This window comes from Sebastes umbrosus, chromosome 21 (genome assembly GCF_015220745.1).
Source record: "Sebastes umbrosus isolate fSebUmb1 chromosome 21, fSebUmb1.pri, whole genome shotgun sequence".
NCBI classification, from domain to species: domain Eukaryota; kingdom Metazoa; phylum Chordata; class Actinopteri; order Perciformes; family Sebastidae; genus Sebastes; species Sebastes umbrosus.
In genome coordinates, this window is record NC_051289.1 from 6,320,092 (window position 1) to 6,332,845 (window position 12,754).

The 12,754-nt window shown below is 41.5% G+C and overlaps 1 protein-coding gene and 1 long non-coding RNA gene across 2 annotated transcripts in view; one reads left to right on the forward strand and one right to left on the reverse strand.

Moving 5' to 3' along the window:
* Positions 1 to 1,770: 1,770 nt before the first annotated feature.
* LOC119480838 lies at positions 1,771 to 2,791 on the reverse strand. Its single transcript, XR_005205016.1, has 2 exons — positions 2,595 to 2,791; positions 1,771 to 2,223 (listed from the first exon to the last, which is right to left on the reverse strand). It is a non-coding gene; the product is annotated as an uncharacterized LOC119480838 (long non-coding RNA).
* The window catches only part of cdh7a (cadherin 7a), a 112,869-nt gene continuing 102,332 nt past the window's right edge, over positions 2,218 to 12,754 (forward strand). Inside the window, exons 1-2 of the mRNA XM_037757444.1 lie at positions 2,218 to 2,639; positions 7,268 to 7,846. Of these exons, the coding sequence (XP_037613372.1) occupies positions 7,610 to 7,846 (237 nt within the window). The 5' untranslated portion in view covers positions 2,218 to 2,639; positions 7,268 to 7,609. The remainder of the gene's footprint in view (positions 2,640 to 7,267; positions 7,847 to 12,754) is intronic.

Sequence of the window (12,754 nt, forward strand, 5' to 3'; positions counted from 1 at the left end):
GCGAGTGATTGATGGGGAAGAGCTGACGAGCCGGGCTCCCAATGTCACTCTTCAATTAAATAACTCTCACCGCTGAACTGCAGCCTCCCCCCCTCTGTTCACCCCCTCCTGCGATACACCTCCCTCTTCTCCTTCCTTTTCACCTCTCCCTCTATTATCACACACCCACACTCCCTCTGTACTCTGTCTTCCTTCAGGTTGACTTCTTATTTAGTCCAGCTTTTATCCTCTTGGCATTATGCTCCTTTAACGTTCCCTTTGCCTCCGACAACATTATTCTTCCTCTGATCCCGCTTCATTGTACTGTAGAGCATTTTACCTGTCCATTGTCCCCAGTGTCTAATTCCATCTTTGCTAACTGCTCTTCCAGGTATGACAGACAGAGGCTGCTCTTTCTATTAGTTTGGGTCAGTGCTCCTTTTCTTAAATGACAGAAAGAGCTGCACAATTGTAATGTATTCTGTCTCATAAAATGCAAATAGCATGGAGAAAAAAACGCAGAAGTTAATGCGTGGATGATCAGGACTGTGTTTAAAGTGAAATGTAATGTTTCCTCATGTGAGAACAGGTGTAAATATTGTGAAATAATGTATGTAAAAATCAAAGTTCAAACTGTTTACACTGACAAGGCTGGAGCAGAATAGTGTTATATCTTGTGGAAATGCTTGTGTTATTAATTGGAGATGCCGGTGCAATACCGCATGTTTACTGTCACTAATTAGGGATGTAACTAAGACTGGTTTGGTTTCAAAGGTCTGTGAGCGTAGAGGTGCAGTAGTTTACAGAGGCCGGCCACATGCTGCATTCTTCTGTCAGTGCAGGAGCTCAGTTTGCAGCTAATTGGATGAAAATCAAAACTCTGAATGGAAATGAGCAGCCAGAAATACACTTAAAAAATTGGGTATTTAAGAAGTCAACTTGGAAAAGTAGAAGTAGCCCTTGGATAAACAGTTAAAATATATAGCTAAAAGTACTGGATAAACAGCTAGAAACAGTTAGCTAAAAGTTACGGATTAGTGGAAATAGTTTGCTAAAAGTAATCGATAAACACTTGAAATTGTTCGCTAGACGTAGCCCTTTGATGTACGATAAAATATACAGCTAAAAGTAAGGGATTAGTGGAAATACAGTGGCCTAGTTAGATAAAAGCAATGGATAAACAGTTAAAACAGTTAGCTAAAACTAATGAATTAGTTAAAATAGTTAGCTAAATTTAATCGATAAACACTTGAAAGTGTTAGTTAGAAGTAGCCCTTGGATAAACGGTTAAAATATATAGCTAAAAGTAAGGGATTAGTGGAAATAGTTTGCTAAAAGTAATCGATAAACACTTGAAATTGTTAATTTGAAGTAGCCTTTGGATAAACGCTTAAAAGAGTAAGCTAAAAGCAAGGGATTCATGGAAATACAGTGGCCTAGTTAGATAAAAGCAATGGATAAATGGTTAAAACAGCTAGCTAAAAGTAAGGGATTAGTTAAAATAGTTAACTAAATTAAATTAATAGAGACCTGAAATCGTTAACTAGAAGTAGCCCTTGGATAAATGGTTAAAATATATAGCTAAAAGTAAGGGATTAGTTGAAATAGTTGGTTAAAAGTAATCGATAAACACTTGAAATCTTTAGCTACAAGTAGCTCTTGGATAAATGGTTAAAATTGTAACAGTAGCCTAATGGATAAACAGTCCGGATAGCTAAAATGGTTGAAATAATTATATAGTTATATGTTTTGCAACTGTAAAGTGTGTATTATGCAAGGAAAATTAATTTATCCAAGGGAATGATTTTCTTTTTTTTTACAAAAAAGTGTAATTCTTTTATTTTGCCATGTGACTTGCAGGATTGAATTAACTCTCAATGTTAAAGGTGGGGGAGGTTTCACTTCCTTCTCTCATTGGTTGAAGGTGTGAAGAATGTCTTGTATTGATTTTCTTCTCACCAGCGAGGCAATCATTTAACAGAACACACACGTGTCATCTGCTGCCAAAAAACCTGGCAGGTTTTGGAAAAAAAACTCAGCTCCTCATTTCCTCTCTGCCAAATCGCTGCGTGTGTTTTTCTGGCTCCCTCCCGGCACAACTTATTTTTGGTCAAACTATTTCCACAGGCTCCCTCCACTCTCCACTCCAGTCAGCGAGGATTTGGCTCAGATGTAGGAGCGTTTCCTGTGTCTCGTCCGGCTCTCTGACTCTCTCCTCTGCTGCTGCTGAGCGTCCCCTGTTGCCTATGGAAGAGAGAGAGATACATAAACCCAAAAGCCTGCAGCTGGGGTTCCCTGCACAGAGGCAGCACTGCGCAGGATACTGAGAGAGAGAGAGGGAGGGAGAGACAGAGAGAGAGGAAGAGAGAGAGAGAGAGAGGGAGGGAGAGACAGAGAGGAAGAGAGAGAGAGAGAGCGAGAGATCAGACTTGCCACATCCCTGCCAAGGGTGAGCATTTACGCGCGATCCAGTCGCCAGTATCTCCAGCAGCTCTGCTCCATCACCAGGACTAATTTCATCATGACAACTTTTAAACTCTTTATTCCAACATAAGCTGTTTTTCATCTGTGTGGTGCGTGGAGGGGAGGGAAAAAAACACACCAACTTTACGCACCATCTGTGCTTCGGATGAAGTTATTCCATCTTCTCACCATCTTTGGTGAGTAGACAATATTTGCACTCTCAGTTTATATCATGTTTTATTTTTGTTTATAGCTTATCTTGTATATTGTACATTGGTAGAATTTTTTTTTTTTTTATTCTAACGTTTTTATCTATTATTTTGTTATTATACTGTTTAACTTGCTCCAACAAAACCAAAGCAAATCCCTAGTGTATACCTCTTACACCTGGCAATAAACACCATTCTGATTCTGATTCTGATTCTGATTCTGATTCTGATCTGATTCTGATTCTGGTTCTGATTTCAAAGCGCAGTTCCAATCAGTTTGTTTTTTACATTCCATTCCATTTTACATTCCATTCAATGCACGTGAGTTAATGCATGCTCTGCTTATGTATTCTGTGCATTTTGTCTGTGTCCCGTCGCTTGTTGTGTGATTAGTATTCCGTGGACACAGGTTTCCTGCGGCGACCGATCACTGACATTTCATACTGTCGGTGTTTCTGCTTGATTCCCATCATGCGCGTATTTGCCACCGTCCTCCTGTCCTTTATTTCTCCAAGTTGTTAATCGATCAGTGTTAATGATGCGAGTTTTTAATCGGACAGACGTCTCTTATCGATTGGGTGAACAGGTGCGCCCCTGCGAACTTTTTTTTTTTTCTCTGCATGGTGCAGGTGTTGACAGCTAATGCGCAATGATTGATACTTAACAGGAGGGTCAAAGCAATCAGGTCACAAGGCCGAGCAGAGAGGGATACCTGCTGATTTACACTGCAAAAGAGTCCATGTCAAAAAGAGTCGCTGAGTGCACAAACTGGTGCTGAGATCTCATTTTATTAATGAGAAGTGGAAAAAAAAAAACTGCAAGCAGGGTAGAAAAAAAGAAGTCATATTCAATCAAATTAAGGATTTTCTAAATTAGAGCATCTGCTGTATTTCAGAGTGATATACTTCCACGTGTTTCGAGGAAACTAATAACTGCAGTGGGAATAAAAGAAAGCAGAATTGGATCAATACACAATAAAAATGACTTAAAATGACGGATATTTATTGCAGTGCAAGTTTATTTTGAAGCAAAAAATGCATCAAATTATATATATGAGATGTCTGACTGTGCAAAAAAAGATAAATGTGTTTTTGTTGCCTGTAGTCTTCCACAGCGAGTTGGGATATGCAGTGTGACAGTATTTTTGCAGCATTTATAATTTATATTATCATGTCGCTGTGAGGTCGGTGAGGGATATGTTTGTGTCAGTGCATGTGTGGAGAACTTAAAGGTCTCACTTTAAGGACTTTTTAAAAACATTATTCCAAAAAATATTCATTAAAGTGTTTGCTTTTTATCAGAGGAATATGAATTAAAATGCATGACTGGCTCAAGATAGGACTCCCTCAGTATCACACCTCTGCCTTTTTCATTTATCATTTATCCACCTGCTGTTTTGGTAGACAGACTTCATCGTGCAACTCTAGCATCTTTTCAAGAGGGAATTTAACAAAAAAAAAGCATGTGTATTAAACTCTAAAAAGCCCTCTGTCGAACTCTTTACAGATGTTGCATTGTGTCGTTTCCATGCAGCATGTGAAACGTACACCGTGTCAGTCAGCCTCAAGCGAGGCAAAGGATGCGAGAGGAATTCAAATGAATGCGAGATGAGGTATTAGGAGTCTGTGAGTGGGGAGACCACCCTTCAACCAGGTTCAAGCTCCTGCGTCAGCAAGAGTCTGGTCTGCACTGTAGGTGTCCTTGAAGACCCAGCAGCAGCTACAGGGTTGTTGTCGCTCCGTAGCTGACCCTGTGCTCTGATATTCCGAGACAAACAAAGACAGCTGGAGTAGCATGTTATTGAAAACTGCTTCAAAAAGTCCTGATCAACATGCTGGTTTACTATATACTTAACTGACGCCATAAACAGCCTTTATGAAGTGTCTGAAACCATAATTAAAGCTCTCAGCAGTTTATGTTGCGTATTCTGGCCCATGAGTGAAGACACTCAATGATTGAGGAGAATATGGATCAGAGGAAGCGTGTGATTGGTTACTGAGCGCCCCGGCACTGGTAATCCTGTTGTGAGACTGGCAAATGGGATTAGAACACTGTGTGTAAGAGAAACACAGCCGGGGGATGACTGGGAGGCTTTACGTTCACGGCTTTATCTCACATTTTCACTTAATTTGGCGTTATCGCTTTGACACTTTTGCCCAACAATGAGTCTGCTTCTCAACAGGGAGTCAAAACATAGACTTTGACTGGGGTTTTGAAAGGCTGGTTTTGGTAGAGTGAGTCTGCTAGAAGATTATGTTTTGTGCTGATGGTTGAATATTTGTAAATTGATGAGAAAGACCAGCATTTAGAGCATTTGGCAGGACCCCAGCTGCTCATCAGTGCCTTTAAATGAAGAATAATAGACAGTTGTTTTTTCCCCATTTGTGCCAGTCCTTCTCCTTTCCATTCTTCCTGGTGTTCAGCTCCACGGTCAGTCATTATACTTGAAGGCATCAGGCCCGGCTTTCGCTCCTGTACATTATGAAAAAAAACAACTTCCACCGAGCGAGATAATCCATCACAGTCGACACGACGCCTTCATTTGTTTTTTTTGTTTTTTGTCGCCCAAAAGTTTTTCTTTTTCTGCTTCGTTGTCACTTCATCGTGCCCGAGTCGAGTGTTTTCATATCAACGCTGCGTTGCGTTACGCTCCGCTTACTGTCAATCACCTGACACCGACAGGAAGAAGGAATAGTCATGAGAAAATACTCTCATGTCACATTCATCTCTTTTGTATTTCTCTGCGAGTAGAGCGGCTAATTTCAAGCTAGATTTATACACGTTTAATCTTTAAAATGAATTGAAAAAAATGGATTTCTCTGCAGCATGGACTGCTTCATAATTTGGACAAATCAACTATTAAATCAGCAAAAACCCATTTACTAACGAGCCAATATGTGCTGCACCCATAACTACATTAGTGTTATCTCCAGTGTGTATCTCCTCCAGTGTTGAGGGTTTAGCATTAACCTGGCTGCTTGGCTCAAACTGACCCTGCGCCGATTCTCTCCCCCACAATACCACCGCTGCAACCTGCCTGTACAGCTGCCCCGCAGCCAGATCTGCTCCACTTTCCACCTCTACCATTAAATTGTCATGCAGGGGCAGTGACTTTGAATGTGTGTGTGTGTGTATGTGTGTGCACGTCCATGTGTATTCTGGTTCATATTGAAGCAGATAAGGGTGAATGTGTCCACAGATTTATGGCTTCTTGGATAAAGTTTTGCCTTGTAGGGGTTCGTGTGCACTTTGACCAGAAAAAGCAAATTATTCAGTATGCTTCCATTAATAATGTGTATATGTGAGGTATTTTCATAATAAGTCTTCATACTGTATGTTCAGAATGCTTCTCAAAAACATCCAGGAGTCTGCAGAGGTGACGATCACACTGTTGTTATTTGTTTCCGTGTTGATTGTTAGCGCTGGATAATGACTCTGCTATGGCAAAATATAACAAATCACTTCCACAGGATGTGTGGTGTGCTTGTTTTTATTTTGCTACGGGGAACAGAGAGGAAGTGAAATGAGGAGTGAAGAATCTGTGTGGGAAGAAAGAGGTCACTTTATGCCAAAGCAATTACCTCCCTCGTCCAGGGCCCTGCCAATACTCAGCGTAGAGGAGAGAGAAAGAGAGGTCAGCGTGGAAATAAATAAACGTGCGGTCGAGCTCTCAGTTTTTTTAAACGTCTGCTTTCACAAGACCTCCTGAAGTTTAAATGCCATTTCTTACTCAGTATCATACCAAGATGTTGCATAAATTTGCCAGCGAGCTCTTCTATCACGTTCCTCCTTCAAAATATTTACTGAAGGAAATCATTGTTACACGTCAAATTAGACAGATAATACCAGCGGTATTATGAAGTTTATGTAATTGCTCAACTACTCAGGACTGCCAGGCTGTGTTGTGACACGAAGAACATTATCTGTCAGGAGCTGATGCTTTTCTGTGCTTTGACAAGTCCTCGTGTTCCTGTGTCTTGGGGGATCTGTCACGGCATGACGACGGCAGGGAGACAGATCCCCCTCGCATGTGCTCAGGCCGGCAAACAGACTGCTCGGAGTAGAGGTCAGGAGCGCTTGGGCCATCATGCTGCTGACAGCTCAGATTTATTTTTAATCTCGGTGATGAGAGCTCGCCACACAGATCATGTGGCTTGTTAGAGTTGAGTGGCGAGCCTCCGCCACCATTACGCCTTATACAAAGGAAAATGTGACAAAATAATGACCTTGGTGAGGTGAAGCTCAGATAATAGGGAGCCGGTTTTTGATTGTTATTCCACGCAGCCACTGTTGTTTCAGTCGCTGTGAAATCGTGTCATTTCCCCTCCATCTTACCCTTATTAACAGTTTGACCTCTCCCGACGTTTCTTTGCCATGTGTGTAGGTGAAGGGCATTGTGTTGATTGTATGTACAATATTCACTGTCTATTCATTTTTGACCAATTTCTCCATGATTGGTGAAAAACGTCATTATCATTGCATCAGCAAGCACATTACTTGCTGTCTAAAGTGACTGCGGTCACAGAGGCAATTTTGCTGACGGTACTCTCTCTCTTCTCTCCTCTGTGTCTTTGTCTCTCTCTTTTTTTTTTCTCCCTCTCTCTCTGTTCTGATAGGTGCCAATTATACAGCCTGTGTGTCGAAGCCTGCCCGGTCGCCACTGACCCTGTTACCCAGCTTTAATGTCAACTCTCTGGCTCCTAAGTGGAGGGAATTACCCCACTTTTAGTCTCCTGTTAGGACAAAAAGAAGAGCAACACAGCAAAATGCAGAGCTTGACTCTTTTTCAACCCGTGCGCTCTGTTCAGGGTCTGACTGCTCTTGCTCTCTGGTGAAACACAGGGTCAGGACTGTGTGGATAAAAACCCGGAGGGTTTTGACATTTTCAGCCTCGCTGTCTTTTTTTAATTCTGTTTCTCCTCTTCTGGCCTCGGTGCTGTTTTTGGGAGGGGGCCCAGATGATGGGGTGGTGCTGCTCAGGCATATGCAGAGCCCTGGCTCTCCTGGCGCTCCTGTTCCCCTTGCGGGAGAGAGGCTGCTGGGGGCTGAATCCCAGCTCTGGGGATCTGGAGAAGTCCCCACACTCTGATCCAGACCCCTGGGAGGCCCTGCACAGACACAAACGCAGCTGGGTATGGAACCAGTTCTTCGTATTGGAGGAGTACACAGGAAATGAACCTCTCTATGTTGGCAAGGTAAGCGATCTGTGGCTGTTAATGGGTCAGTGTTAACACGGCTTAACAATATGTTGTTACATGCACATAAAATAGCATGATAAACTGATTCACAGTACCCTATTTTTGCAGGTTTAGTGCACCTGTACAGTAATACACATATCAATAACCTCTTACCATAATGACCTACAAAAACTGGGACACAGCAGTGTTTTACAGAGTTGTACATATTCCCAATGCCCTATATAAAATGTTAAACAAATGGAAAGAGGAAACACAAACTGTGTAGGAAGGTATTCTACATTTTATTCAAGCCAGGCTGAAGTATGTGCTCGTACAAATGTGCAGTTTTAGTTTAGAGGCCGCTGTACGACGTGACAAGGTAATTTGCATCGTAATCAGTCCCCGGAAAAAAAGGTATATATATTATCAAATGTGTCTTTGTACAGTAGGTGTTCTGCCAAGGTACAAGCAGATAGATCAAAGTAATGTGTGTTTTGGCAGATAAATACGCATGAAACCTTCCCAATGTCAGAAGTGGCACAGTTAACACCGACAAAGTGACTAATCATGCATTTATGAGGTATGGTAACACTGCTTTTATATAACGGATCTCATTTCCTCAGGTAAATATGTATTCAGACCAGTGGAAGAAACATTCAGATAACACAATATAAAAATACTATTATATTGAGTGTATTTTTGGATTTATTTGTTAGTGGTGCATTAATGTGTAAGCAGCATTCACTGTTATGTGAGCTGTTTTGAACTGCTTTATATACTTGGATACGCTGGATTGTTTAATTAATAATTATGTTACTTATTATTACACGTCTTTGTTGAATACTTGATTCTGATTAATCAATTACGTCATTATACGATCTGTGATTTCTTTATAGCAGACCGTTGCTATGTAGAACAGACCGTTGCTATGGACGCAGTTCTGATCTCGGACTCTGGAGGACCATTTTTGTGCCAAATTATTGATTTCTTAAGTAAGTAGCGGTGTAATAAGCGGGATAATGTTCAACGAGCGGGTCATTGTTGTGAAATAAACCCCTTCAGGGTTTACACAATTCATTGTATTTAATGAGCCTGTCATTCTCTTTTGTGAACCGGCAAAGTAATTAGAGTACCCCTCTGCTCACTCTTCCCTTTCCAAGGCTGCACGTGCAAAACCGTGGTAACGCCGTTCACCTCGCTCAGAGGCCATCCTCACCATAATAACACTACTTTCGGAGCAATGGAAGTCAGACGGCGGCTGGCGGTATCACGGTTTTGCACTCCGCGGCTCACGTAACCGCAGTTTTCACAAGTGTGTCGGAGAACTACGGTGGCCTTCAGGTAACGTAGAAACGCAAAAGGCTCTCTCTAGAGCCAGTGTTTGGTTTGTCTGTTCTGGGCTACTGTAGAAACACGGCGGAGCAACATGGCGGACTCCATGAAGAGGACCCACTTCTATGCAGATATAAACGGCTCATTCTAAGCTAACGAAAATACAACGATTCATGGTCTCAGGTGTATACACTAATGAAATCATAGTTATGAATATTGTATTCAATTTCTGCTAATAGATCCCTTGAAATTCTACACACTGTGCCTTTAAGTACAGAACCTGAATAAAAGTACCTAATTACAGCCCACTACTGGAATTAACTAGTATCCAGTGCAATTTTTCCTTCCGAAATGTAGTGAAGTAGAAGCACATGACAGGATAAATTGAAAGAGTGAAGTAAAATGTTGGCACAATTACCTCATAATGTACTTAAGTGTATCACCTGAATACATGTAGTTACCTTCCACCATTAGAAGTAACTAGTAATGATAGCTGTGAAATACATGAAGTGTAAAAAGTGTGATATTTCCTTCTGAAATGTAGTGGAGTAGAACTATAAAGCAGAATTAAATGAAATGCAGGCTTAAGTACCTCAAAATACTACCACTTTCCGATCTAATTAACATCCATAATATAACAACTTCGATTTTCTTTTTGAATCAAATGTTAATGTTGAAGTAGTCTGTTGTAAATGTGCTGGTTTACATCACAGTGTTTGGTGTACACAGAGCTTTCAGCACCGCGGTGTAAGTGGACAGCTCCCGCCTAGCAAACGGCTCCAGTGTGTGCCGTGCAGGCCAGATGGGTCTCGGATTGGTCTCTAGATCCCTGTTATCTCGGAGAATTTTCTGGTCTTATTATTAAATTAGTTTTCATCTCTCCGCTCATCTGCAGGATAATCATTCTCATCTGCATGTATTTGCCGGGTCTGCTCTCACAAGCCCATTTCCTTGCTGTCTCTGAACTGGATTAGCGTCTCCAGCTGGAATTAGGATACATTTCACTGTCCTATTGTTCTCCTCTATTTTTTCGCCAGAGGCATGCTGGAGGAAAAGCGAATCAAAACGAGCATATTTTGTGACACTGCCGGAGTTCAGCTAAAGGTCATTTCTTGTCCAAGTGTCCACGGTATCTTAAGAACCTGTCTTGTCTGATCTGTGCATCCCCAGATATATCTACTCTCTGACTTGTGGGGAGAGTATTTTTTGCTTGTGAACATCTGTTGTCGGATTCAGATGTTGTGTCCTTTTCCCATTTGAGTTAGAGAGGAGAGGCCAGTGCAGGAATTTCAAGTGTTTATTTTCTTTTACACATGCTTGTGTCTGATTGCTTTTCTTGTTAGTAAATCCCTGAGGACGTAAACGGGATGATTATTTATTCATAGATGTGTAGAGATCTGCTTATCCACGTGGAATATACGCATTTACAAACCCCTTTTTTAAAAGCTAGTCTTTTTTATTTTTCCCATATATGTATTGATTTTTTTTTTTTTAGTATATTTGTGTTTATAGTGGTTGTAGCCCGAGCAGCCTAGGGCGAAAACAACATGTAAAAAGCCAGACTGGCTACATCTTTACATCTGACCTCGTGACCAAGCTCAATCTAACCCCTTTCAGAAATATGAAAAATCCGATTCATTTACTCCCCGCAGGCAGAGCAGGCTGCCTGGGAGCTTGAGAAGCTGTCACATTATTTGTTCCCCAAGATGATCGTTGTCACATAGTGTGTGTTTGTTTGGTATCACAAGGGCACGCAAAAAGTCTGGGTGGGACACCCTGACCTTGTGACTCAGTGTGAGCGACGTGGAAGGTCCCGCCGTGTCGAGAGAATGACCTCACTGGAAATGAATTTTTTATGTGGCTTCTGCAAAAAATAATAATAAAAGAAAACATGCAGCCAAAGCTTCATGCTCAGCTGTAAAATCTCCAGCAGGTTATCGGCAAAAACACCAGAGTGACATTAGCAGTAATTGCTTTTGTCAGATGTGTGCGGGGATCTAATATGACAAACAACAGGACTCTCTGTCCAAACAATGGCACAGTTGCTGCACAATTTGGTCGTTTGTTTGGCTGGAAGCAAAGGGAAATATGATACAGTTGGTAGGAAATGGGAAGTCATCACTTTGGCCTGGCTGCTCCCTTTGCATCTGCAGTCTGCTTGGCTTTAATGCATTCTGTCAGATTCTGAATTTCACAACCAAATGTCCTATTATGCCTTGGCACTCTGCCGCGGGTAAGTGTGCTGGCCTGGAATCAGCTGCAGTCACATCAAGCCATTGGAAGCATACATTAAAGAACAAACTGCACGGCCGCAAATTAGTGACGCACATATTTACACAAGCGAAAACGCCGGAGCAACTCATCCACTTAACAAACACTTAGTTGTAAACATGATGTGATTAACATTTTCTGCCGGGTGTTCATGTGGCTAAATATTTGCAAGTGTTGAAACGCACCAATCTGTAGCTTCTGCTGAATAAGCAACGTTGGCAGCAGGCGGGCAATTTTGTAACGTGTTTGGATCTTTGTTTTGTTAATGCACCGACTCTCCTCACTTTACACGTTGAAATATCTTCTGTTCAATAACCTTTGTTAAAGAGGATCTATTATGCTTTTGTGCTATTTCCCTTTTCTTTAGTGTGTTATATCGTTTTTTGTGCATTTAAAATGTCTGCAAAGTTACAAAACCCAAAGTCCAGGCCAAAGGGAGTTACTCTCATTGCTCCTGAACTGCCGGAAAAACCTTGCTTGAAGTCCTGCCTTTTCTTCCGTAACGTGATGATGTCACAGAGTAACACATTTACAATAATACATAATAGTGGCTAGTTTTGCACGCCCTCAAACAAAGCTAGTTAGAGTGGAGCTGGAGTGGAGTTCGAAGAGTTTGGTTCAGTTGACCAATCACAACGGAGTGGGCCAGCTGACCAATCAGAGCAGCCTGGGCTTTTTGGGAGGGCAGTAGCTCAAACAGAGTGTTTCAGACAAGAGGGTAAAAAGAGGTGCTGCAGCACAGCTGGTTTGAGAAAAATAAAGCGTTTTTTGAACATTAAAGTATGTAAAGTAGGGCTATCAAAGTTAACGCGATGATAACACGATAACGCAAATTTGTTTTAACGCCATTAACTTCTTTAACATATTAACACAATCAATCTTTTGGAAGTTGTAGCGCCTAAGGAATCCATTGGTACCAACCAAGTCATACTCGCTTGTCGCAAAGGACGCTAAATAATGCTCCAAAATTCTGCAGAATTTTGGCGGAAAAACTGTCATGACCGTTTTCAAAGGGGTCCCTTGACCTCTGACCTCAAGATATGTAAATGAAAATGGGTTCTATGGGTACCCACGAGTCTCCCCTTTACAGACATGCCCACTTTATGATAATCACATGCAGTGTGGGGCAAGTCGTAGTCAAGTCAGCACACTGGCACACTGACACACTGACAGCTGTTGTCGCCTGTTGGGCTGCAGTTTACCATGTTATGATTTAGATATATACATAAATTCGCATAAAGCAAGCATATTTGCCCACGCACATGTTGATAAGAGTATTTAATACTTGACAAATTTCCTTTTAAGGTACATTTTGAACAGATA